At 39.7% G+C, this 24,814-nt stretch overlaps 1 protein-coding gene across 3 annotated transcripts in view; it reads left to right on the forward strand.

The window, feature by feature from the left end:
* Window positions 1–9,908: 9,908 nt before the first annotated feature.
* Window positions 9,909–24,814, forward strand: part of SPECC1 (sperm antigen with calponin homology and coiled-coil domains 1) — a 91,388-nt gene continuing 76,482 nt past the window's right edge. For all 3 annotated transcript variants that reach the window (XM_072881777.1, XM_072881779.1, XM_072881780.1), the window contains exons 1-3: window positions 9,909–10,067; window positions 20,792–20,968; window positions 23,983–24,118. In XM_072881777.1, coding sequence (XP_072737878.1) covers window positions 20,822–20,968; window positions 23,983–24,118 — 283 coding nt within the window. In that variant the 5' untranslated portion in view covers window positions 9,909–10,067; window positions 20,792–20,821. The remainder of the gene's footprint in view (window positions 10,068–20,791; window positions 20,969–23,982; window positions 24,119–24,814) is intronic.

Here is a 24,814-nt window from a genome sequence, read left to right on the forward strand (position 1 = left end):
TTTCTTTTCTCTGCTCCCAGGTTTTGGAGAAAATGCTGGGTTACTATTTGTTTGTAAACATAATATTTTTATAAATACATATTTTGTAAATATAATTATATAAAATACTTATATTTATATATACGAATATTTATTTATAAATATATGTTATATTCCCCCCCTTAGGTGTTTAAATAGTTTTTTCCTTTTCCCATTCATGCTGTTCTGTGTTCTACATATGAACAAGTGCATGTGCTTGAGTATTTGAATAATCTCATCTGCCTGAACAGACTTTTCATGTGAGTGAAATCAGATGCAGGATTAAGGCTTGGAGTGAAAATCTGACAGTTCAACACATCTTTGATAACTAAGATGTTCAAATGAAACTTTCAGCTGTTTCTTTTTTTATAAACCTGTGAACTTTTATTATTGCAGACGTGTAGCCAATGTATTTGATCCTCTTCCTTCACCAGGCTCTTATCATGTGAATGCTGTGCCTGAAATCACACTTTCATCTTGGAGCTGTTAAGTCCAGTATAAGGCTTAGGTTATTTTTAACCTTGTCTAGTCCCAGATGAGACATTCTTGTTCTGTGTGAGTGTGCCTCTTTCCTGTGTGATGACAACATTAGGTGCAGATGATCATGAGTTTTTTTACAGCCTGCAATGGACCCAATGCTCCAATGTGCTCAGTGTCTGTTTCAGCAGAGGGCAGCACATGGGCATATTAAATAATTGTGTTTCACTTGACCTTTACAGTGACTCAGTCTTTCTCCCACACTTCAGTATTCTCCAGACAGGATAAACCTTGGAAATAGTGGGGGGTTTATCTGAAATCCTCTTTTTGCATATGTCTCTTTGTTGTAGATCTCCCAGGTTTTGAATAAGCTTTGGCTGTTATTTTTAGCATTGCTATTAAAAAAAAAAAATAATAGCATTCAACTTCATTTTGTAAAACTGACAGTTCTAGAGTCTTTTCTGAAGTTATCTAACAGGGCAGGACGTGACTGAAGGTGGAAGTCCATAATTAGATTAAATCCATTCTTTTTCACTTATGCTTACCTGTCTGCACCTTTTTCCCTTACCAGAACTATGATGATCTAGGGAAATGAGAGGAAGAGGGGATAAATTAATGGACAGTTTAATGAAAAAAGGAAAATCTTTCAGTCATACCACAAGCAGAAGAAAGTATGGCTGCTTTGCAGTTGGTCACACTGCTGACCTTGCCTCTTGTGTAGCAAAGAGGTTTCCAGTGGCTACAAAAGGAAGTGTGTTGGGGCCTGCTGGGCTCTGATTCTGGCAGCACCACTTAATGTTTCCATTCTATAGTCTTCTCATCTATATATTAAGGCTGATGCTTTCCTACTTCTCATCCAGGTTGTGAATGCAGTATTTTTTTTGGTTAAAACATTTTAGGTTTGAAAGGGCATTGGAGAAGTAAAGTGCTTTGTGAAATATACCTAACTTCAGTGAAGAAAGTTGCTTTAACTTTTGTACTTCCCTTGGCTTACATGAGTTTAAGCAATTTATTTGTTTGAGAGTGTAGGGGTTTTTTTTCTGAGATAGCAAGGCTTTGCATGTTGGAGAATACCATCACTACCATGGCAAACAGCTAAAGTACTGAAAAAAGGTTAGATTGTAGCTGGATGGCAGGTATATGGGAGTTAAAACTGAAGAGGCATTTTGAGTCACTGATTTTTTAATTATTTTTTTTCTTTAGGTCAATATAGGACAGACTGCAGAGAGAGATTTAAATAAAATCTCCTTTTAGGATCAGCAGACTTGTTCCTTGTGACTCTGTTTTGTAACGCAGAGAGAAGGAGCAGGATGTGGGTTTTCAAGATGTTTGTTTGATCCTGTCTTCTCTCTTCGATGTTTTACATCTCAAAGTGCACATCCTTTTTGAAAGTAAGGTGGTTTCTTTGTGTTTGTCCCACTTCAGCAAGTTACTTCTTCCCCTCTTCCCGATTTCCCTAATATTACACATGCTTTTGTTTTCAGCTATGAAATTCAAAATGTGCTTGTGTTGTAACTTGTGGTCTAAAAAAAGATCTGCATAAAGTTTCAGACATCATCATCTCCCAGGGATTTTAGCTGTTGCTATAGAAGCCTAAATTCTCTTTTGAGAGACCTTTCCAATAGAAAGAAGTTGATGCTGGGGGAAAGTTGTCATGGAAATATGCAGCAAAAAGAAAGGAAATCTCAATTTGATGACTGTTACATAGGCTTAGCCAGCTTGAAGTGGCTTCATATCTGGAGATATGATTCTGCAGATTCTCTTTGTTACATTCCAGTGGACTGGAATGCTACAGACTAGAACCCAAAGAAATACATTATTTAACACTTATATCACCAAAGATACCTCCTCAACTCAGCTTCATGTTTATCCAGATTCAAGTTTCCTCATTGTGTAATAATGTCTAAAAAGCAGTATGACACTATTCCTTAGGCTACCCAACCCTCCAGATAGGGAGGCAAGGTCCCTTTCGAGCTGAGTTTGTGACTGTGTTGCAGGGATGGGGCTCATCGGTTCCTTGGTGTCGGGCTGTTGGGGTGGGTGCAGAGCGCAACGTGATCTGCAGCCACCACTGATGTTTCTCTGTTGGAAGGAACACCCTCCAGGTGACGACGGTAGGCTGGGGAATTTCCAGCAGCCTGGTTCTAATCTGGGATGAGCTGTAGCATAGCCTTTTATTATATTTTATTATACTTCAGAGTGGCAATGACCACTCTGAAAGGATTTATAGAGCTACCACTATTGAAATGAGGTTTTCAGAACTAATTTTTAAATGACTAACTAAAAATAGTTTATTCTGTGCAAGCTTCAGTGCCATTTCAGATTTGAACAGGAGTCCTTTGTGTCCAGCTAAATGGTGGTATAAGCAGATCTCTCTCCATAAACTTCTTGCCCACTTATACCATCACTAAGCCTGGTTGGTTCTCTGGTTTCAAGCTTTTTGTGTCTTTCTTACTAAAGCCTCCTGATATCTAATTGATGTGATTATGAGTGAGCTGCCTTTAAATATCTATTACCAGTGTCACCATGGTAACTGCTGTAAGAGTTTCTTGCTGGTAGAAGGTTTCCAGCTCCCTGAGATACAACAGGGCAAAATGTTTAGGCTGTTGTTTTCATGGTTTGTTTGAGATCACACGCAATATCAAAGAGGAAAAAAGCCCCCATATATCTTATTTTTAATAACAGTGAATGTTAATGGTACTGAAAGGAGTAAGATTGATTTTGGAGTCTGTCCTCAGATCAGAGACTAGAGGACAGTTACATAGGCAGGGACAGACCAAGCTTTCCCTGGAGAGCATGCCTTTACCAGCAAGCTCCTGCAGGAATAGGAAAATGTCGCTCTCCTCAACTGAGCCAACACTTGGCCTTTCTTTTGATACTGTCAACAAGTGAACTAATTAATCCTAATGAAGGATGCAAAATCGTGATATTCCACTTGCCACAGAGCAGGCAGAGTTGCTGAGTGATTCAGTCTGGAGTAGAAAAAATTGAGCTGGCTTGTGTGTTCTCTCCTCATTTCTCTGTATTTCCAAACTGCTACTCTTTTTCTCTAGGCCTTCAGCTGCTGTGTACCAGTCTAGCAGTGTTAGCTGGGCAATATCCAGAGTGACTTTCGTGCTGTGCTGGATTTCCTAATCTTCCCCTTTCCTTCTCTTACATCTGCTTTCTTTCCCAACTTCTTGTTGCTTGGCCAATCAATCCTCTTTTGCTCTGTAATGACAGTTGTTTCTATAGGCTTCTCCACATGACAGGTTCGCTAATGTCCCTCATGCTAACTCTGTCACCTCAGGGGGTTGTTTTGCTTCCATTTATTTATTTATTTATGGTAAACAGGTCACAAACTCCATAGGATACTTCTTCCTTTTCATGCAGTCTGTTCTCTTGCTTCATTACCCTCCTATTTTAGTATCTGCTGGAGATTTTAAATTATCACTTGCTTTTACAGAAACTTGGAAAGCTGAGCACCTATTTCTGCTGCTTTCCCACTTCATTAGCTACGCCTGCTGGTTTTGGCACGTAGGCCCTCTACCTTTCGGTAAGGGAGGCTTCCATTGGTGTAATGGGCTGTTCAGTGTAGCTGTTCTGTACAAGAAAATGGGAGGCTGAGCTTATGGACCTTGAGGAGAGGTGCAATTTGCATTCATTTTTTGGGTTTGTGTGTGGGGCCAAGTGACATGACAGAGCCAGAGCGAATGGTACTGTGTACCTCTGTGATGGAAAGAGTTCCAGCTGTCTGGAGGAGGAGTTGGTCCTGATGAAGCACTGATATTTGTCCTCACCTGCCTCAGAGGCAACATGATCCACATACTAAGATCTTTTTGGCTGAGCTTAAAAATGCTCATAACTTGTTTTAGTTATAATGTTTATTGTCTGCCAAATTTGGACTGAGGGTTTAAAATCTGAAGTAATTATGATAACCAAGAAATCCAAGGAAATAATTTTCATAAGAAATCTTGAAAGCAGAACCAGGATCTCAGAATGGAATTTGCTTGCGTTATACCACTGCATATTTCTTAATAGTTATTCTGTAATACTGCAGTTAATACTGGGAGGATCTCAGTGTTTGGGTACTTAAAATTTCAGCTGCATGGTTTCTCAAGTGTGCTAAGTTGATTTGTAAGTTTAAGCAGCAGCAAACATGTTTGTTCATACAAGCTGTCTGGAAGCAAGGAATTGCTGAACTTTAATTTAGATTCTCCCTTTTTTCCCAGATTTGATTAGGTCACCAAAGCCAAACTTTTATGCTCTGATTCTGTGTGCGTATGTACAACAATATGCATGTCTTTTGCAAAACTGCTGACTTACTATAGGGGAGCTAAGATCAATGGGCACTGTAGACCCTTACTAGCTCGTAATATTCTGTCAGTAGTTTAGGTGCCTTTGTTTCCCTACCTGTAAAATAGATAAGTTATTAAGCTACTGCAATGATTAGCTGATTCTGTTCAAGTAATCTGTAAAAGATGCAGAGAGTAAGAACAAGATGGAAACTCTAAGACATTGCTATATGGGGAATCAAACCTTACCAATAGCTTTTTTTCTGAAATCCTGATCTACATTAGAGGGCTTGTTCGTCTCCTGGGACTTGAACTCCTTGTGCTTCAGCAGTTTTCTCTGTTAATTTGTCCTAATTTTTGTTGCTGCTGGGCTCCCTGCGATGCACTCTGTGCATCTAGGCATATCCCGCAGTTCCATTTCCATTCAGGGGTTGTCAGCAGTTCCAGTGCAAGTCCTTCTGAAACAAAGCTGACAACTCGGGTCTTTTCTTTGCATCACCCTGAAATGCACCAAAAAGTTCAAAGCAGTGGGGCATTCCTCCACCATCCTGTTGGGGTTTTTTAATTCTAAGGCAGCCTCCAGCACACATCTTCTCCAGTCCTTAATTTTCCTGCACAGCTCTCCATTGTCAGTGATCAGCAAAAATTTAATGACATGGTTTTCTGTTCAAGGCTCCTTAGTGTTTTTAATGGATACCTGTTGTAATTCCTTTCCCGTTAGGTGATAAAATGCAAGCTTTTCCAGCATGTGATCCCTCTCGGACAATAAGCAAAGGGAGCAAGTAGGGTTGTGCAGTATTTTGCCTGTGTAGGTAGTAAGAAGTTGCTGTGCTACTTGAATATGGTAATTCTCTATGAATTGATAATGAATGTCACATTATAACCTATATATCAGAAAATTAACGGTGAGGAATAACAAAGAATGGAGATATTCCCTTTCCCCTAAGTCTTTCATTTAGTCATTGAAATAAAAAATTTCAGTTAAGTAAAAAAACACTGAAAGTCTTATCTTCCCCTTTCAGGGAAGAGCACTGAGTATTGCCTTTTTCACATATTTAGATTTAGCTGCATTTTGAATAGAAGGGTGACTAGTAAAGCTATCCTTGGCTTGTTGCTGTGTCCTGATGCCTAAGAAAGTGCAGACATTTGAAAATTGCAAAGAAAAATAAACTTCAGATAACTGTGTGTAAAAGTGATCAGAAACTTTTATTTTAAATATATGAAATATAGTGAATATTCTTTCACCACATAGATTTCCTTCCTCATTTTGCCTTTTTCTGTGGCTTGGCTTTTTTTGGTAGATAGATGTCTGTTAACTCTTCAGTGTTCTACTCAGAGATGACAGAAATGCTGAAAAATGCTGGTGCCTCTTACAGACTCTTACTTTTGAAACAGGCAGTTTCCTAATTCTATTTTTGACTTACTTAGTGGCTGTTCCCTTGGAAATTTTAAAGTTGTTGTCTGGTCTTGTGAAATTTTGGCAATAGGCACCAGAGGAAGCTGTTTTTCTTGTCTCCTATAGCACTCCCATGTTCCATACAACATACCTGCCTTTTTTTCAAATTTAATGATTTTAGTCTCTTCCAGCAACAAATATTTTCTCTAGTTGCTGGTCAAAGCTGGTAGCCATGCGACAGGCTGAGCTCCTCAGGTATATGAATTGGGAACATGAAACTGTGCAATAGTCTCTTAAGAACAGGGAAAAAAAAATCTTGAGTTTTCCAAGTCAGCACACACAGCTTTCTTGCAGTGGTGGAGCCTTTTTGGCAATAGTTGCAGAAGTTCACTCTTTATATCCGCCCATTTGATCAGCATCATCTTGTTAACTGAACAGCAGTTGTTTTTGTCAAAAGGCAAAGTGGTGCCCCATGATTCATTCTGCAAATGTCCACTAACTGCTTGAACTTCCTGACATCTGTAGTGGAACTGAGAAAATAAAGAAGTTTGTATCAGTTATGTACAAAAAGGAAGAAAGTGCGGAGTAAATGCTGTCCCAAAGCCATGGCCTGACTCCACTAATACCCTCTGTCTGATGCAGACTTTCCTTTGTAATTGTTTTTGGTTTTATAACTCCCGACAGTAATGTTCCAAGCCTTATAACTGAATTAGAGACTTGCTTTAAAAACACATTGTTATTGACGTAATAGCCTTGTTTATGGAATCTCTCTCCTTTGTAATTAAGGTTGATGCATGCACAAAAGCAGTTACATATAGCATAAATATCTGTAAATGCAAAGATACTTTAAATCTTGTTCCTTGTGTCAGCCTTTATTTTTCCACACTCTCTTTCTGTGCATATGCTTCTCAAATGAGCTATGCCACTACAAATTCTGCCCTTTGCCCATTCCATTAAGTTGTGTCTCATCCATATTTGTTCTTGTAAAATTGCACAGGCAGTGCAAGTTGCAACATAAAGTATCTGAATTCCTCAAATGCAGTATTTTAAAAGTGTATTGATTAGTGGGGTTTGGTTTTCTTCTCTCGTACCTTGTTGCAGAGTCGTGGGAGCTAGTGGATTGAGCAGCGTGCAAGCAATATGCTCACTGTTATTTTGTCTGTCAACCAAATTTACCATCTGGGTGAGAACCTGGCAGATTCTTTAAAAAAGTTTATATCATTACTTGAATTGTTGTTTTTTTTCATCCTGGCTGTGTGAAAGTAATTATGGTTAAGGCCCTGGACGCACCACAGGCTTTCTTTATGAGCCTGGCCAACTCATTTTAGCTGTCTGTTTCTGGGCTCTTTGTTCATTAAACAGAAAGGCAATTTTTCAATTCAGAAGGTTTTGTGCTGATTAATTCTTTGGTCTAAGTAAAGAGATCAGATAATTATAGCAGTAAGTGCTACCAGAAAACCTCTAAATAGACGAATGTACTGTCTGGTCTTGTTGGGTTTGGGGAAACTGTATGCCACTATTCCAGCCTGTCTACCAAAGCTGAAGCAAGTAAATGCTGTGACTGTCTCCTCATGTTCAAGCATTTTCATTTTTAGGTTTTGCTCAAGTTATATTTATCAAAGCTAAAAATATCTTTGTGGATGAAATATAGTAGCTCATCTCCTCTCCCCACTCCCTTCATTTCAGTTCTTTGTTTCTCTTGGCTGAAGGATAGGAAAACCTATTGAGCTAACAACGCTGCTCTCCCACTGAGCCCATACGAGCTCACCAGCAATGGCAAAGAAAGCGTGCTGCAGTCCAAAAAGTGTGTTTGTTTTCTTCAGACAAAGAAGCTTTTCAGCAAGGTGTATGCAACTCATGTCCCTCCCATTTGTGAGTTCAGGGTCCAGGGACCTGCAGTCATTTGCTTCCGAGTCAGTATTTTCCAGCTGTATCTGTTCAGTTTTGAAGGTGGTCCATAATCAAAGCAGAGGGAGAGATTTGCAGTCCCTCTGCTGGGTACCTAAGTGACCTCATTGCCTACGCATGCATCACTGGTAGTGTCACTTCCTCAGGGAGAAGAAACACAGTGCATGTAGATCACAATATCTACAATAACTTTGTTAATATGAATGACAAAGTACTGCCGCCTTATCTGAGCTGTGAATAATCTCAAGCTCTAAATGTTAGATGTATAAAAATATGGAGTGGATAAGTTTGTCTACCTGTGATCACATAGCCTGTCCTCGGGTACTGAAGAAATTGGCAAAGTAGGCTGGATAGAAGGGCTGGTATTGCGGGTGTCGGTGAACTTGGCATGATTGGTTGAATGTTTAGGGACTTATAACTAATGATGTATGCTTGAGAACCTGCCAAACATAGACCATTATCACATGCTAAATAAGTCATGATGTGGTCTTTTTCTTGTTCTGGTGTTTTAAGATCTGAAGGCAAGAATTCCTCACTCTTAAGAACATAATGAGAAAGTTGGATCTCAAATCGATAACCTTCAGAAGGGATTCAGCTTGGACTTGGTCTGTGTCTTGAGGTTTGGTTACTCTGTGATAACAGTAGTGGTGCCAACACTGAAACGTAAATTTACTCTTGGCATAACATTAGCTTCCTTTAAGCCCGTTTGGCACCTAGAGTAAGGAGTTCCCGAGGGTGCAGAAAGGTTGAACTATTCAGATGCAGCAACTCTTTTTAGGCTCATTTTGTAAATTTTCCCTATCTCTCTGTTATGAGACTACTACTATAGCATCAACATTGCTTATATACTAGGATTGCTTATATACTAGGTTCACACTGCTGGGAAAGGATCCCTCTCTGCAGTTCAGGAGAGAATTCCTGATCTGTAGTCGCAGTCTGAATGTCTTAAGTCAGAAACAGAGAGTGAACAGCCCCCTCTCTGGACAGAGTTGAACAAAAAGCCCAGTTCTAGGCACCTTAGGTTTCTGTGTTTGAAATTTAGATTTGAATTTGATTTCTCTTTGCATCCCCTCTGTTTCCTCCAACTTGATACTATATTTGCCTGCTTTAACTCCCTTAAGACCTCTGGCCCTTTCCTTCCAGCTTTTAGAGGCTAAATTCTCTTCAGAAAGCTTAAGAAAGAGGAACGAGCATTGCTCACTCTTATCCCTTATTTGCTCTCTTCTAAATAAAGAACAGATTGACACTACTTCTTGGACAGCTCAAGAGAAGTCACTCAGGACTGAGTCTGGTTACTTCTTGTGTAAAAGCCTCTGTCTTAATGTATCTTCCTTCCCTGCATGCACACACTTTCCACTTTTTTGAAGCAACGATGGAGGCAAGGGAAATGTAAGGTGTCCTGGCTGTGATTGCTGGCAGTCTGGGGGAGAGGTTATTAGCGTGGAATATAAAAGCTTCTGAAAGCTGCTTCTGTGGTTTCCTCTGAAAAATGCCTTCTTTCTATGGCCACCTCCTTGCCCTTCCTACATGGTACGTACTGCATGTTTTTACTTGATTGGGTCATGCAGACTAGTCTGAGTTTTATGCTCTCTGCCCAGTGTCCGGTTCTGCTCTTGGGGATGATGGGATACTGAAAGAAACTCTTCGTCTGCTTTACAGATTGAAGCATCTCAGTGTTTTGGAGGTGGGATACAAATGGCTCTCTTGCACAAATCCTCCTTGCTTTGATGAAAATATAATATTTCTCATTCCCCTGAGTAAGCAAGTGTGCATATGTGTGTGCGTGTGCGTGCTGAATGCCAAAGCGCTGGTGAAGCCAGCTTGCTTCCGTATGTGAATCATTTCTCAAACAGCTCTCTGTGTCTCGCTGCAATGTGGTTTTCCTCTCAGGGAAGCACTCAAGCCCTGAATTTTCAGTCTGGCTTGCATATGCTGTCAGAAGCTAGTGGGAGACAGTTTTCTTTTTAATGCAGAAAAGAGGACAAGCTTTTACTGTAAGTATTTTAATATCTTTTATTTTTTTAAGGTGGGAACTGTATTATCTCTAGAAGGGTTCTAGGATCAGTACTGTATTCTTAGACTGAATGGACCTGCTTTGCTCAACAATACTTTTTTTCATAGTATCTCACTCTAAAACTAAATTGCATGAAACAAAAAATGTACAGTGCAAACAATTCTGCATTAGCTGCAAATGGGCTGGGGGTGGTCTAAAAGCCATTACAACAACAACAAAAAATCCCACCATGTGAGTCTGTGAGAGCTGGCTACTGTATTTTTCTTCTGCTCAGCTACATAGATTTTAGTGACAGAAGGGTTGAAGCTGTTTCTGTGCCTGTTTCTGCTTTCTCCTCTGGCAATTTAAGGTTGTGCTCCAAACAGTTAAACAAAGCAGGAGCACAAGCAGAATTTCCTCTGCTACTGCATGTTCACATAGTCCAGTCAAGAAAGGGCAGAAAGGAACAAGCTGGTAAGCAAATAGGTTTGGCAGCTAGCATCTCTGCAGGGGATCAGTGAAAGCACTGGGGAGCAGGCCAGACGCGTACCCTCTTACAACACTACAGCAAAGAGCTGTTCAGATTCTCAGCAGGACCCTTTAATTGTCACAGTTTAACAGTTGTCCTTAAAATTGCACTATGGACTGAAGCTTGATCGTAATAACAATAGTAATAATAATAGCATTTATATAGCATGTAATACGGCAAAGTTGTAGAGATGTTAATTAAGCCCTGTATGTGTAGCAGTAAAGGATTACTGGTAGAACTGGTTTGAAAACAGGGATTCTCTGCCCCTTTCTCTTGTACACAAAGTTCTTCTAGATGTCCCCTACTAATCCTTTCTGTCTCACCTCTAAAAGGGACTGTTTTGCATGTTCCTCTTCTACCCTTTCTAAATTATAAACTGCTCTCTGCCCCTGTAGCCTCAGCAGGAGAAAGGGTATTTGATTTGCTGAAATAGTGTTCTTTGTCTGCACAATTTCACAGATAACTAACACCAGAATACCTCATCCTAACATGCACAGATGTATGTACTACCCATTCCCTTTCTAGTTCAGTTCTAAAACAATTTAATTTCAGTATGTAGCCCACCAAAGTGGGTCTTTCAGTCCATCAGTGGTCCCCTAAGTCACAGTTGTAAACTGTTGATACTGTTGCCTAAATCTGTTCTGTTCCTGTTCAGTATGAGTATTTTTAAAATGCATAAGTCCTCTAGTTTCTCTTGCAGTTTTGGAGTTATGTCCTCGTCTTTGCAAAGAACCCTTTCTGTTATAAGTTCACTGTCACTTATAAATGTTCAGAAGTTCCCAGTTTATTAACTTTGATAAGTGGTGTATTCTGCGCTTTAATGGAGGATAAATGTCTCCTTAAGGGATAGCTTCCAGATCCCGATTATTTCTCTGCATCGTGATGGATGGAAAATGGGAGTCAGGGAAACATCCCAGCATGTGGCAATCTGTGGGGCTGCTCACTTGTGCGCTCTGTGACAGATGTTGATTGATCTCATTTTTACTTTTTTTTTTTCTCTGGGGTTCCTTTCCAAGGCACATGAATGAATGTATCTTCATAAATATGCAATCTAGTGAACAATTATGATGCCATTTCTATAAATGGAAAAACTAAGGCATAGAAAGATTACATGGCTGATGTGGTACAATAAATCTGTGCTGGACCTGAGGATAGAATCAGGTGGAATCCCAAGCCAGTGCATTGACTGCGGTATCATCCCTCCATGCTTCAAGAGGACAGGGAACCTGCCAGTCTGTGTGCATGTACCAGTCAGGATTACCATGTAGCCGCATGCTGTGTGTCTCTGTCATTCCAAAACACATGATCGTTCCTTCTCTTTCTTGTATATGTATCTACCTTCTATGCTACAGAAAAAAGTAATGACAGTTAATTATCAGGCAAACCACTTGTAATTATTCTTAATTTCTTTAGCAATTATATAGCTCTTGCTCTATCTAGAATGAAACCTTATTTTCTTCCTTCTTGCGGGTTGGCAAAACATGAAGTGTTAACCGTATGTGTCACTTGCTTTGTGCTGTATTCACTGGGACAGTAGTTCAAAGAACCTGGATTAATGAGCAGTAGCTACCTTGAAATGGTTCTGAAACATTTTGTTCTCAACCTGCAATATGCTGAACATAAATTAAACCCATCTATTCAGGGCAGAGTCATATTGGGGAAAGCCCAGAGTGACCTAATTCTTTGCGATTATAACATGGTTGTAACTTCAAAAAGGAAGTTTGGAATCAATGCATCATTTTTACCCTTCCTGATTCTTTCCTTTGACTTAACATCTCCAAAGGGTGGATGTTAGCACTATGTAAACTGATGTACTTTCCCTGCTTGCCATACATTGAAGTAATGAGGGAACTGCAACTTATAAAAATGCATTCTCCAAATTCTGTAGTGTGGCATCACTTCCTAGATGTAGTTTTGATGTGACTTGATAAAATTTTGTATTTATTGCATAACCTCTGTGTATGTGTTCCTCCACTGCATGCTTTCATGTATGCTCTCCCAGCATGAGAATATGCTGCCCCTGCCTGTCTTCCTACAAATGCATGTTGTCACCCTACCCTTCTGATTATGTCTTTTTCCTTGCATGCATCCATCAGTAATGTGATGAACGTGATTCAGAATTGCCACATTTAAGTCTACGTCTCTGCCCTGGCCTTAGTGAACGATCGTATCAGAACCATCAACAGACTGATGTCAACCTTACCAAGACAATGCATCTACTTAAACCAGAGAAGCATGGTGGACTATTTACTGATAGCCAGCATACAGTAGTGCTTCATAGCTTCTTCAGGTATTGCACCGTCCAGCTGGTAGTTGCCACTGTCCTTCTGGAGGGCTAATGAGCAGAAAAATTACAGATAGGTTGGGATTTTTGTTTCCTTACCCCCATGTTGCATACAAGACTGGGGTTATAGGGAGGTAGCATAGTTTCTCTTCTGAGATGTGTAATGGTGACTGGTTAGATAATCAGTGTGAGGAAGGAGGGGGAGGAGATTGAGTATCCATGTACAAACAGCGTAATTTAAATTACAGGAGGAGCATGTTCCCAGACATTTCAAAGTACAGCTTTGGCTTGATTTTTAAGCATCAGTCACTGTGTTGGATGACAGTTCTGGGTATTTTATCTAGAAAAGTAGCAAAGCTATCTGTTTTTTCCTGTCTTATAAATGGCCAGTAATATGGAACAAGGACAAGAGAAATGCAGCTGAATAAATTATTTATTCATAGGCACACATGAGGTTTTTGTTGTAACTTATGCATTTTTTTAAAATGAGATCTAACTGAGAATAAAAGATTGACAAATCCAAAACTCCAGGGAGAACTTCTGTGGAGGAGGGTGGGCAGAAGGTTTTGCACTGCTGTCATCTGTCCATGCCTGGAAAAGTCATCAATGACCCAATGGTTGCTGTGGGAAGAGGATTTTATTTGAGCAATGTTGGGACATGGAGTTTTGCAGTTGCTGACCTGGAGTCTGGCAGTCTTGTTGGGATGGTTTTGGAAGCTGAGTTGATGGCCAGAAACCTGTCATTCGTGCCTGGCTGGAACTGTCCTCACCTAGGCCATTTCTGATGTAATTTACACATCCTTGTAACCTTTAGGTATATTTATATACTAGTTAATAAATATCAATTTGAGAGAATTGTGGAAAACACTAAGGAAATAAACAAGAAACACTTTAAACATAAAAATGTGACATTGTCTTACCACTGTAACCACAGGTAAAGGAACTTTTGTCTTTGGGAGATCTGACGGAGCTTCCATTGTCTGTGTGGTTCCATCTGATACCATGAAGGGAAGGGAAAGGAAAAGGAACTGGCTCTGCAGTAGTTGCTTATACTATAGAGAAAAGGAGCAGTGTGCCCTGTAAAGAAAATTCTCATCTGATGCCATATTGAAAGTGCTCTTATGAGTTTTTTTAAGAGTCCTACAGAAGAGAAATTAAACAAAAAAAAGCAAAGCAAACTGAAACCCAAAAGAATAGTTTTCATATGAGGATACAACCTTCAGGCAACAATAGCACAATGAAGATTTTGAAGATGTGATTCTTAAGAATCACAGCCATATATCAGAGCCACCGATGGTTAAATCCTGGGACTGGTATTTCGGTTTGTATTTTCCCAATGATTAGTTGGGTGACCTTGGGCATGTATGTGTCTTATTTTCTGTGTATTTGTTTTATATCTAAAATTTATCAACATTTTTAACTCCTTGCAAAAGCACCTGGATTCTATAACTGCCTAGCTCTGTTGTTTATAGTACATTTTTCTCCACTCTTGAATGTTTAAAAAAAAAGAACAACCAAAAAACCAAAACTAAAACCCCCTTTGCTTGAGGCATGCATAAAACCAGCAGATTTGCCCTGCTGCAGCATGCAGTCTGGACATGAAAATTTCCAAGTGGTGTCTTGTTTGCTGGTACTCTACCAGCAAAACATGAAAATTCAGCTGCAAATGAGATTGGAAAGCAAGTTTTCTTGAGGTAGACCAGAGGAAACCGCTGCTCGGTGTTTGGGGTCAGGTTTATAATTGACTCTCTTTGGCCAGCAAAAGCAAGAAGAGCCTTAGAGATGAGGTTTTGGGAAAATGGGCATATCTTTTCTGTTCCTTTGAGTTGTGTTTGGGTGGAAGAAGATGGTCTGGCTTGTGATAATTTTTTTTTTCTTTTTGCTGGGCTTTTTAATCCAATTCTAATGAAAGCTAAGCTTTGTACCAGCAACAATCCAGCAAGTGCTTCCACTTGGAGGAGTAATGGAGGAAGGTTGCACTGAGATAGCCTGGAAGAAACTAAAAACAATGTAACAGAAACTAGAGAAAAGAGAGTAGGGATGTGTTAGATACAGAAAGACTATACACTGAGCTGAAAGGAGCAGACACCTAAGGAAAGCTGCTAAAGATGACCAGAAGAGAGTAAACTGTTTTTAATTGTTAGCCTGGTTTTATTTCCAAATAGGCTTTTATCTGTGCCATCTATGTCCAAGTTACCAGTTACTGTATTGGATTATCAACTTCCCTGGTTTGTGACCCTGGCTTGATTTCTAGTATCAGCTAAGAAATCAAGATGAGTCATGGAAGCATCTGTCAAGCCTAAAAATTGTTGTTTAAAGTGAATTGATGTGAAAGGCAGAAGAGAATTCTGTTTTAGCCCAGCTGGCTATCCTGCCATATAGCTTCCTACATGCTGCTAGAAAATGCTTTACAGTTTACTGAACTTGTTAGATATTTCTATGTTCCAGTTGATAGTTTGTCTGAAAATAGCAGAGATTGATTAGGTTGGAAAGAAAATAGTATCAGCATGATGCAGACTTTACGTGCTAAAAAAAACAAACCAGAAGAAAATTGTGCTTTGATTTCACAAGAATGTGTAATAAAGGTTCTAGAATAGTCTGATCTTTTGATGTAATGAAAGTAACTGAATTACAGGAAAATGGCACTGGGGACTGTGGGTTTTAACCCACTGAAGTCAGACTTCTGTCCTTTGAGAGTCCTGTCTGCAAAGTCGGTACTTCTGACCTCATTTTTCAGAAATGCTGGGCATTCACAGGTCTCAATGAACCTGCCATCTGGTACATTACTCTCCAGATCTAGTAATGAGTTTTCATAATTCTTTTCATTCATTTTCCCAAAGCAACTTGAATGACTCTGCTTTAATATGACTATCCTGTTGAGTGAGTAGTGTTACACAGGCATGAGCAGTAAAACCTACCTTGTGTAAAGTACATGGGGTACAGATAACTTGTATCTCTAGCCCCCCAACAGGGATTTTCCTATGTAACTTCATTTCTGCAGATGTGCTAATGATTTTTATTTACTTAGTGTAACTGCTAGGTTTCTTGATTATGAAACAATATTGCTTGTCATCACTCAAACCTATTCTTTTTTGTTAGAGTAAAACACCCTTAATAGTCAGCAGAATGTGTTTCCTAGAAGTTTGTTCTACAGGACTGGTGAATTACTCCTTTGATGGATAGCCAAGCCTTAAGATCCAAGAGACCTAGCATTGTTTCTGCTGATGCTGACTGCCCGTGAGAGTTGGGATAAATTCTTAATCCAGTTTTTCTAGCCATAAAATGGGAATAATTCTAGGCTGGTTCTAAGGACTTTTATTAATAAATGCATGTGGACTGACTAATAAAGAAATGTCTAGGTTCTCAATCTTCAATAAAACATTAAAATTTCAAGTAAAATGGGCTGTCTTTCCACTGTAAAACTTCTGCCAGCTGCCAAAATAGTCCATATCAAAATCTTCCAAATACCCTTTAAAAATACCAGCAAGAAAGGATGAACTATATAGCATGGCCTGAATTTTTAAAGACTGACTCTGCCTGCAGGGAATTCTGAGGCTTACTGAGAGAAAAAGCTCTGTCAGGACCAGCTTTACATTTTTGTAAACCCTCCGATTATCTCATTTGCAGCACCTGTTTCAGAGGAGATGGGTATTCAGACACCAGCACTTTTGAGTATAAAAGATTTTAAAAACAACAAAAAAACCCCACCCCAAAACCTGTGCAGTTTGGAAGTGACTGGCAATAGAATGGATTTTGCTGCTCTGAAGCAATGTGTTGTTGGCATGCACCCCCATTTATTTCAACGTGGAGCTGCTTCTTATCTTCACTTTCTACGTGTTTTCAGAGTACAGCTCCAAGCAGAGCATGCTGCAGGGATTTAATTGTGGCCCGCTGATGACCTGCTCTGGTTGATGCCAAAGAAAGACTTTGAATCTCAGGATGGTGGCATTCTGTTTGCTTCATAAGGAAAGTTCCCTGTGAAATGTGAAGAAAGAAATTAAAAATAAAATCATAGAACTCCAAGCATTGCTTAAAGTGAGTCATCTTCCAGGAGCATGCATAGAAGCATGTCTCATCTGAAACGTATTGAGACATAATGGGTGTAAAACTAGTGATTTTGTCACTGTATTTGCAAAAGCAGCTTGGTTGCGTCTCTTGTGGAAAGCTGCTTCTCATTCAGATTTCTCAATAGGTAGCCTAGAGATCAAGTCATAATCTCTCTGGGGTTCTTTCGGAAGGAAATTATGATACTTAGTTAAAGTATAGTAGACTTCTATCAATATATTCTAAAGCCACTGGGAGCCATTACCTGGTGGCAGTTTCACAGATGCAGAAACGCAGATACACGAGGCTTGGAAGGTTGTGTGTAAAGGGGTGTTGAACGGTATCCTGTTACAGTAGTTACAATATGAGTACATATATACTACCTCTGTCCTGACTTGTGGAAGGGACAGTCTTCCAAGATACATTCAGCTGCGATAAGAAGTTAGCAGTGATCCCATTCCCAAGCTCTCATTCAAGGATAGCTTATGACCATGACTGGCTACTTTCAAAGTCATTTCTGCTGGCTCAGAAGGATGGTCTCTGCAAGCTACTGTTGCCAGCCTTACCCTGAAAATCACATCAGGGAAGCAGAGGCTGCCATTTAGTTGTGCGCTGCTCTGACAAACTGCTGCCTTGTTTAAGATTTGGGACAGAAGGGTACATTTCAGGTGTCTTTTAATCTGAGCTTCTTCAAAAACTGCAGTCATTATCTTATATATCAGGATATATTAGTGGCTTGTATTAGTAGCGCTCTGTCCTTACACTCTATTTTTTTCCAGCATATTTAGCCCTCTTATCTGTTTCTCCACAAATGCTTTTTTAATCTTAGCAGATTTAAAAATTATGTTGGTTTTTAATCATTTGCCTATTAAAAAACTGTGTGTTTTGAGACAACTAGATAAAAGTGTATTTTTTTAATACAATCTATTACAAACTGTCCCTATATGTGCTGTTTTTACACAAGGATTAGAGAAACCTCTCTTCTTTCCTAATGTTAGGCTTGCTCAATGCTAACTGGCTGCAGCCATTTCATATATCTAAGTTAATAATTTTGGTTGACAGTTCACTGCTACGTACCTAACTCAGTCCATGAGCCATTCCATTATATTGAACTTCTGGGTTGCCCGTTGTCCCAACTGCCCACAACTTCTGTGAAGCTTTTTTTTGTTTATTTTCCTGTAATGCAGTAAATTTAATTTGGAGGAGAGGAAAAGGTGATGTTGACTCTGAGAATGGATTTCCTGCTCTCAAAGAACAGCAGGACTTTTTTCTCTTTTTTTGGAAGTAGTTTTGTTTAGTTATTCTCCTGAAGTAATTCTCCTTCTAATAATAACTCAAATGTGTGTCACCTACCTAGGAATGAAAGCAGCTTAAGATGTGTGCAACCTGGCTTTATTCTTTGAAATACATATAAGGCTTGTGGAAAATATTGGGATCCCACTTCAGAGATTGAAATCTTTATCCACAGTGCAGATTCAGGTTAGCCAAATACATGAGAAACCTTACCTCTTTTACAAATGCTGATTCCCATATAAAGACATGGAAAACTAATAAACACTAATAAATCCAAATAGACTCTTCTTAATTTTAGTTTCATCTGCTTGGCATAGTAAAATATTATTAAATCCACATGGCACATAATTCAGCTATCATTACATGAAAAAGCCAGTTTGCCTCAGGCTACTGGCTGGATTTCTTGAGTTGTGGGTTTGGTTTTTTTGGGTTTTTTTGGTTTTTTTAAGTACCTCTTCCTTTTACTTCTAACATCATGGTCTAATGAGCATATCACTCCACTGCAACTTTAAAGTGCCATGGATGACTCAAAATTAATTCTTTAGGATATCAAGAAAGCATCTGTACAGCTTAAGGCAGGAAAGTATGAGATACAGTTTTGAAGAAATCCAGAGGGTATAATAAAGCAAAATGCATGTGCAACCACTGGATCTACAAAAACCAAAGTCTGGATAATTTGGAGATCTAATCAGGAAGATAGTTTGCATGTGTAGTTGCTTGCTCACCCATGTAAATACAGTGAATGGTATGTCCATTAAAAAATAGTTTTATTAAATAATGTAAAGCACCAAAGCTTGCTAAGGTGGATCATGAACTGTGAGAATGCTAAACATTTTTACCTATTGTAATATAGCTTACATATCTGTCAGTGCTTTAAAAAAGGAGACAAGTGATTGACATAATCATCAATAAAGACTACTCTGTCTCCTCTAATGAGATCAGTTGATGGCTCCACACTGTATGTGTTGAGAATTTTAATGGAGTAATGACTATACTTAGTAATAATAACTACTAACTTTTTAATTTCTTTATTTAGGAGCTGACAGGTTAGAGCTGTGGAGAAAGTAGACAGCCCTCCCTGCAAGAGGCACTAAGGATAAATAGAGGAAATGTCACTTGCTAGCTTTGTTCTCCGTAAGACAGCAGCAGAGCACTTGACATTCCCTTCTGCCTCTGTGCAGCAAAACACTCCTTAAATAGACAGTTGTGGCACCTGGAAGGTGCTGTCAGTGTTGACGACTTGGCCCCAAACAGATTTGTTTCCCATGAGTTCAGTGAGTGTTCTTATTTGTGAATGTGAAATCAAGTATAAAGCAAATTATGAGATATAAAATGTGACCTAAGCCCTTTTACTGACTCAGCCAGGAATAAATTGTTTCGGCATCTCTGTCAAAGGGTTGCTGTCCAAGTTCACTGTGGCTCAGCTGGACTCCAGTGTGATAAACAGCATGTGCTTACTGCGAGAGCATTCCCCTAGCTGAGACACTAGGCTGATCTCTATAGATATTTTGGTAACCTGTTTCACAGTCAAGAAGCAAGTTAGCCTCTGCCTACACAAGACTGATATGCAGCTACATCCTGTGTCTGTTTTAGAAAATGAAGCTGCAGAAGAAAAATGTTGCTCATACTGAAGTGGGGGAGGGGAGGACACATCAGGCAATCTCCCATCCCTCCCACTCCCAACTCAGACTGGTAGAACTTTAAAAAAAAAAAAAAAAAATCAAACTAGTTATGTTATTCTGCTCCTGGCTTGGATTAGGCAATGGCTGGTGAAAATTTATGGCTTTAGATCTACAAGAGATGACCTAGCTATTTAATTGGCAGCTGTCTACCTACTGAGAGAAACAGACTAGTTGTTCTTGTTGGCAGATTAAATTTATTCAACTATATTCAAAAAAAGGAATTCACGTCTATTTGCTGATCCCTGGCAGGATTTCTCTCTTGCATAAGCTTATCTCTGAGGAATAGTGGATCTAGACTTTTGTTTGGAAGTTGTATCAAGGAACTTGATATTTTTTACCATGTTTTGTAAATCTTGGTATTGTGAAACATCTTTTTATCACCGTGGCAACATCAACTGCTGCTTCTCTAGAAGACTGATAAGTTAAAGATATCACATTTTCCGTACAACTGAGGAAACTTGCTTCTCATGTGAATTTTAAAAAGTGAGTATTATTTCAGTTGAAGATGCTGGATCTAACAGTAAGAGTAGTTTTCTTTTTATCCCAAGGTTGTCTTCGATTGCTGTGGACTTCAGTTTTCTCAGTTATTCTTTCGTTGTACTTAGCATTTGCAGGTGTTCTGCTGTGGCTGATAGAGGTCTCTCACACAGTCCCACCAAAAGTCAGTGTTCCTTCTGTGGTGTTTCATGTTATCAGTCAGTATGAAAAATATAAGTGGCTGCAGCCTGCTCTGAAGGATTCTCTAGGTTGAGTTTTGATGTGTATAAGAGAGGGAATAAAGTTTACCATGGCCTTTTCAGCCCTTTAAACTGATGCCAGATATCTCTGCCACTCTCTTTCAGATGATATAAAGACAGTTTATATTTTAGTGTGTGTATACTTTTTTTTTTTAGGGTCTGTAGACTGAGTTATTTGGGAAGAAAATGAAGAGTACTGCCAGGCCTTGGAGTGCAATGGCAAAGCAAGGGAGTCATGGGGTTGACAGAGGAAAATCGCTTTCGACCACGTCAACAGGAATGAAGACATCAAAGTCCTCGACTTCACTTGCCTTTGAATCTCGGCTCAGCAAGGTACTAACCAGTAGGGACTGTGCAAGCATTATAACCTTGTTCCAGGTTAAAGCTTTAGTTTACTCCTGGAACATTACTACACCCTGAGACTTGGAGTGGGCTCGACCACTGTATTAAGCATAGGGAGATTGTAATTGTGTTGTATATTAGACTAATGCAAGTTTCTGAAAATATTTTGCATGTGATGGGAGAGACACTGTATCTGTACAAGGTATGAGTGAGTTCTCTTACACTGTATGTGAGGGAATTGCCTTAACTCTGAAGAAAGAGTAAAATAAATGGCAAATTCTTAGTTCAACTGATTGTTACACATGTAAAGAAATTTAAAGAGATTTATTAATGGATTTCCAGAATTCCTAAAAATCTGTGCCTCTCCCTTCAAGGCAAAATATATTAACAAAAGATATTACTTGCAATGGAACAAAAGCATTTTATGAATCCTATCTTTCTATACAGCTGTATTTCAAAAATAGCAGAAACTTCTGTCAAAGTAGTGTTTTTAAGAAAATGGAGTAATACCTGAAATGCTGCTGCATCTGTACCCTTGCAGCCAGCAAACAAAAATAACCTCGTTGTCCTATACAGACCAAGATACCAGTGATGAAAGTAGACCACAGGCTTCCTGGTTGTAACTGTTTCCAATTGTAAAGTTTAGTAAACAATACACAACATAGTACAGCATTTTAATCAAGAGGAGATCTAAACTTCTTTAATTGTCCCAGCTTCTCAAGTGAAGGATTAATTTACTTAACTTGCTTTGTAAACTTCTAGGTGCTCTGAGCATCTTATCAATAGGATATTTCAGTCTGGTGCTCCAGGCAGGTTATGCTTGTCGTTGGAGCATTTGATGTATGGCTGAGGCAAGCATCTCTGAAGGAATGCTACCAAAGAGACTAACCAGGAAATCTGATACGATTAATTGGTGTATGGTGTTAAATGTAGATGGTTTTCTTCCTAATTACAGCTAATATCTTAAAATTGTTGATCATCTGCAAATGCAAGATCATCAAAGGGGTTTCCTTGAAGAAACGGGGTAGAAAAAGGCACCATAGATGCTGCTGTAGAAGAGGGCACATTGAAGAAATTACTTTAGCGAGACTGCAGAAGTCTCTAAAGGTCAGAAAGTCAGATTGTTCCATTCTGCTCAAAGAGTGAGCTGACAAAACCTCTGCCAGAAGGCAAAACGTTAGCTGTTTGGTATCCTGGAGCAGATCAACACTTCAGCTATTGAAACTTACGTGTTCACAGGGTCCAGGAAACCACAGACTCTGAGTCAGAGGAAAAGATGAAAGGGAGAAAGAATTGGAGCTGAGAGACTTCATTTTGCTTAAAGATTTTACATTGAGGAACCGCTAAATGAGGAGAGTGCTTGTTGTGTGCTCCCTTTTCATTTAACCCCAGCAGTGGTTTTCAGCCTCTGGTTCATGGACCCCCTGGGTGTCACTGGACAACTTCAAAGGACGTGGATTTTGATTTGTGAAAACGGTTTAGGTGTCCACAAACTGAAAAGGATAGAAAAAATACGGCTCTAGGGAGACTCTCCAGAGCTTTGGTCTTTTTAAATGCTTACAGTATTTTTCCTGAAATTAATCAGAGGCTGTTATTAGAGGTACACAGGCTGTTAGAGGCACACAAATGGGAAAGCAGCTGACCAGTTCTGAGATAAATTGCTACTTCTGCTTGTTGAAGCAACATAATTTCAGTGTTTCTCCTTGAATCTTAAGTTCATTGTGCTTGAATTGCATGGATTTCTTGAGTATGCATTTAGAGTAGACTTGCTTTACCAGAAATCCCCCTCCCAAAAAAGATCACACGGCAATGATGGTCCCTTGCTTTCTCATGTACAATAAAGCTAAGTAAATTATTGTGATACCTGCTAATATTTTTTTAAAAACACATACTGTAAAATACCCTGTAAGGCAAACAGTTTACCTTCTTCCAAGGTTATGAAACATCAGTGCTAATCTCTATAATTCTGCAGCTTGTCTGTTCTGAAAACCAGTGCATTTCTTTGCTGCAAATTATTTCCTTGGTGGCGTCATGAACAAAATGCTTTCTTGTGAACAGACTTTTCAGTTTCTCTTCTACTGAGTCCTACAGTCCCTAGTAAGACAAATAGTATTAGGCCCCACCATGAGATCATCGGCCATCTTTGCTCACTGCTTTTCAATAAGCAAGGAGGGTAAATAGCTGCAATCATATCATGTTTAAGATAAGGGATTTCCAATTGGTAATTGCGTTAGATCTTGCACTGGCTGCTCTTGTGTTTTATTGCGGTAGCCTGAGCTTCTCAGCTAAATGATTGTCAGATTTTGGCTTGGTCTCCAGCATGTTCTTTGTTCATGTCAGATAACCTAGTTTATGATGCCACAAAGTCTGGTGACTCCTGTTTGACAAACACGGGAAGGAACTGGCAGTTGCTTGCTATTGGAATAGCTCAGAAGTCTCTTTGGAGGATCTGAGGTCACCATTGGGGCAAAACTGTATGATCCTGAGTAGACAGACAAGAACCAGCAGATCCTTTTATGATTTATTTTTTTTGACAGATAGATTCAGGGCCGGTTATTTGCTGCTTTGACCTACTCGGTGTGTCAGGCTCTGCAACTAGCACTTACTGCACAGGCCCAAATACCTGACTAAGTGTAAACCAGTGAGGAAATATGATGACTGTTGTTCAGAGCAAGATCTGAGAAGCTGGAGTTGCCAGTATTCTACTCCTGTAAACTATTTTCTCCCTGCCTTTCAATTATTTGCTTATTTGGACAGTCTTTCCCATTTTCATTCTTCACTATTGAAACAGTAGTGTCTCTTAACCCACTTCACAAATACCTAGAATGCGATACAAATACAAAAATTAATAATAAATTATTTAGTACTGTTATCAAAGCAATATTCCCATTGGGTTGCTTTATGGAAATGTTCCTTTTCTCCCAGGAACCTTGCATTTTTAATTACTTGATGGGAATATTCAAGGTCTTAATCTTCTGGTTGCTCACAAAATCTCTGTATTGCAGTTGAAGAGGGCAAGCAGCGATGACATGCTGACAAAACCAGGGGTGGCAGCAGCTTCTGGAGTCTCTAGACTGAAGAAGACCATTACAACAGGAGCGATTTCGGAGCTTGCTGAGAGTCGACTGAAGCCCAGCACAGGTAGATACAAAGATTCTGGAAGACGGTCTACTTTATATGAAATGTGCTGTGAGTGTCGCTTGGTTTACCAAGATCCTAGCTGAGTTTTCCTTATCGCCCCCTTGTAGCACAGCTATAACTTACCTGCAGTAATATTCAGCATATAGGACGAGACATACTGTGCCTTGCAGGCTGGCCTGTCGCTGCACCCTATGCCCCACGCGTCAGTAAGCTGAAGTTAAGAAAAGGGAGAAGCTGGGGGTTTCCAGGGGCCGTGGGTGGGTGAGCCCCCCCGGCCGGGGCTGGGCGGCCACGCGGTGGCGCCAGCGGCCCGTGTCGCAGGGCTGGCATCAGAGGTGCACAGCCCACTGTCTCGCAGAGCAATAAATCAATTTGAAAGTCTTTTCTTTTAAATTTTCACCATATATCAATAGCATTCTCTCTCTTCTCCCTCTACTGAATGAGCGGAGCGGTTACCCTGCTGTTTCTGGGACACAGCAGAGACGTGAGAACGAACAGCCAGCCCTAGCATCTTCACGTATTGCTTGTGCTCCTAAGCTAAGTTGTGGCATGCTTTCTCCCTCAGCGTTAGCCCCATCAGCTTGTTCCCCTTGGTTTCAAATCTAAGCCTGTTTCTAAAGGCAGCGACACCACCTGCATACCAAGGGCTTCTGTGCAAACGCTCTGCTTTCCCCCAGAAGCTCAGCAAACGCTTGC

The sequence above is a fragment of the Ciconia boyciana genome, chromosome 17, assembly GCF_034638445.1.
Source record: "Ciconia boyciana chromosome 17, ASM3463844v1, whole genome shotgun sequence".
Classification (NCBI taxonomy): domain Eukaryota; kingdom Metazoa; phylum Chordata; class Aves; order Ciconiiformes; family Ciconiidae; genus Ciconia; species Ciconia boyciana.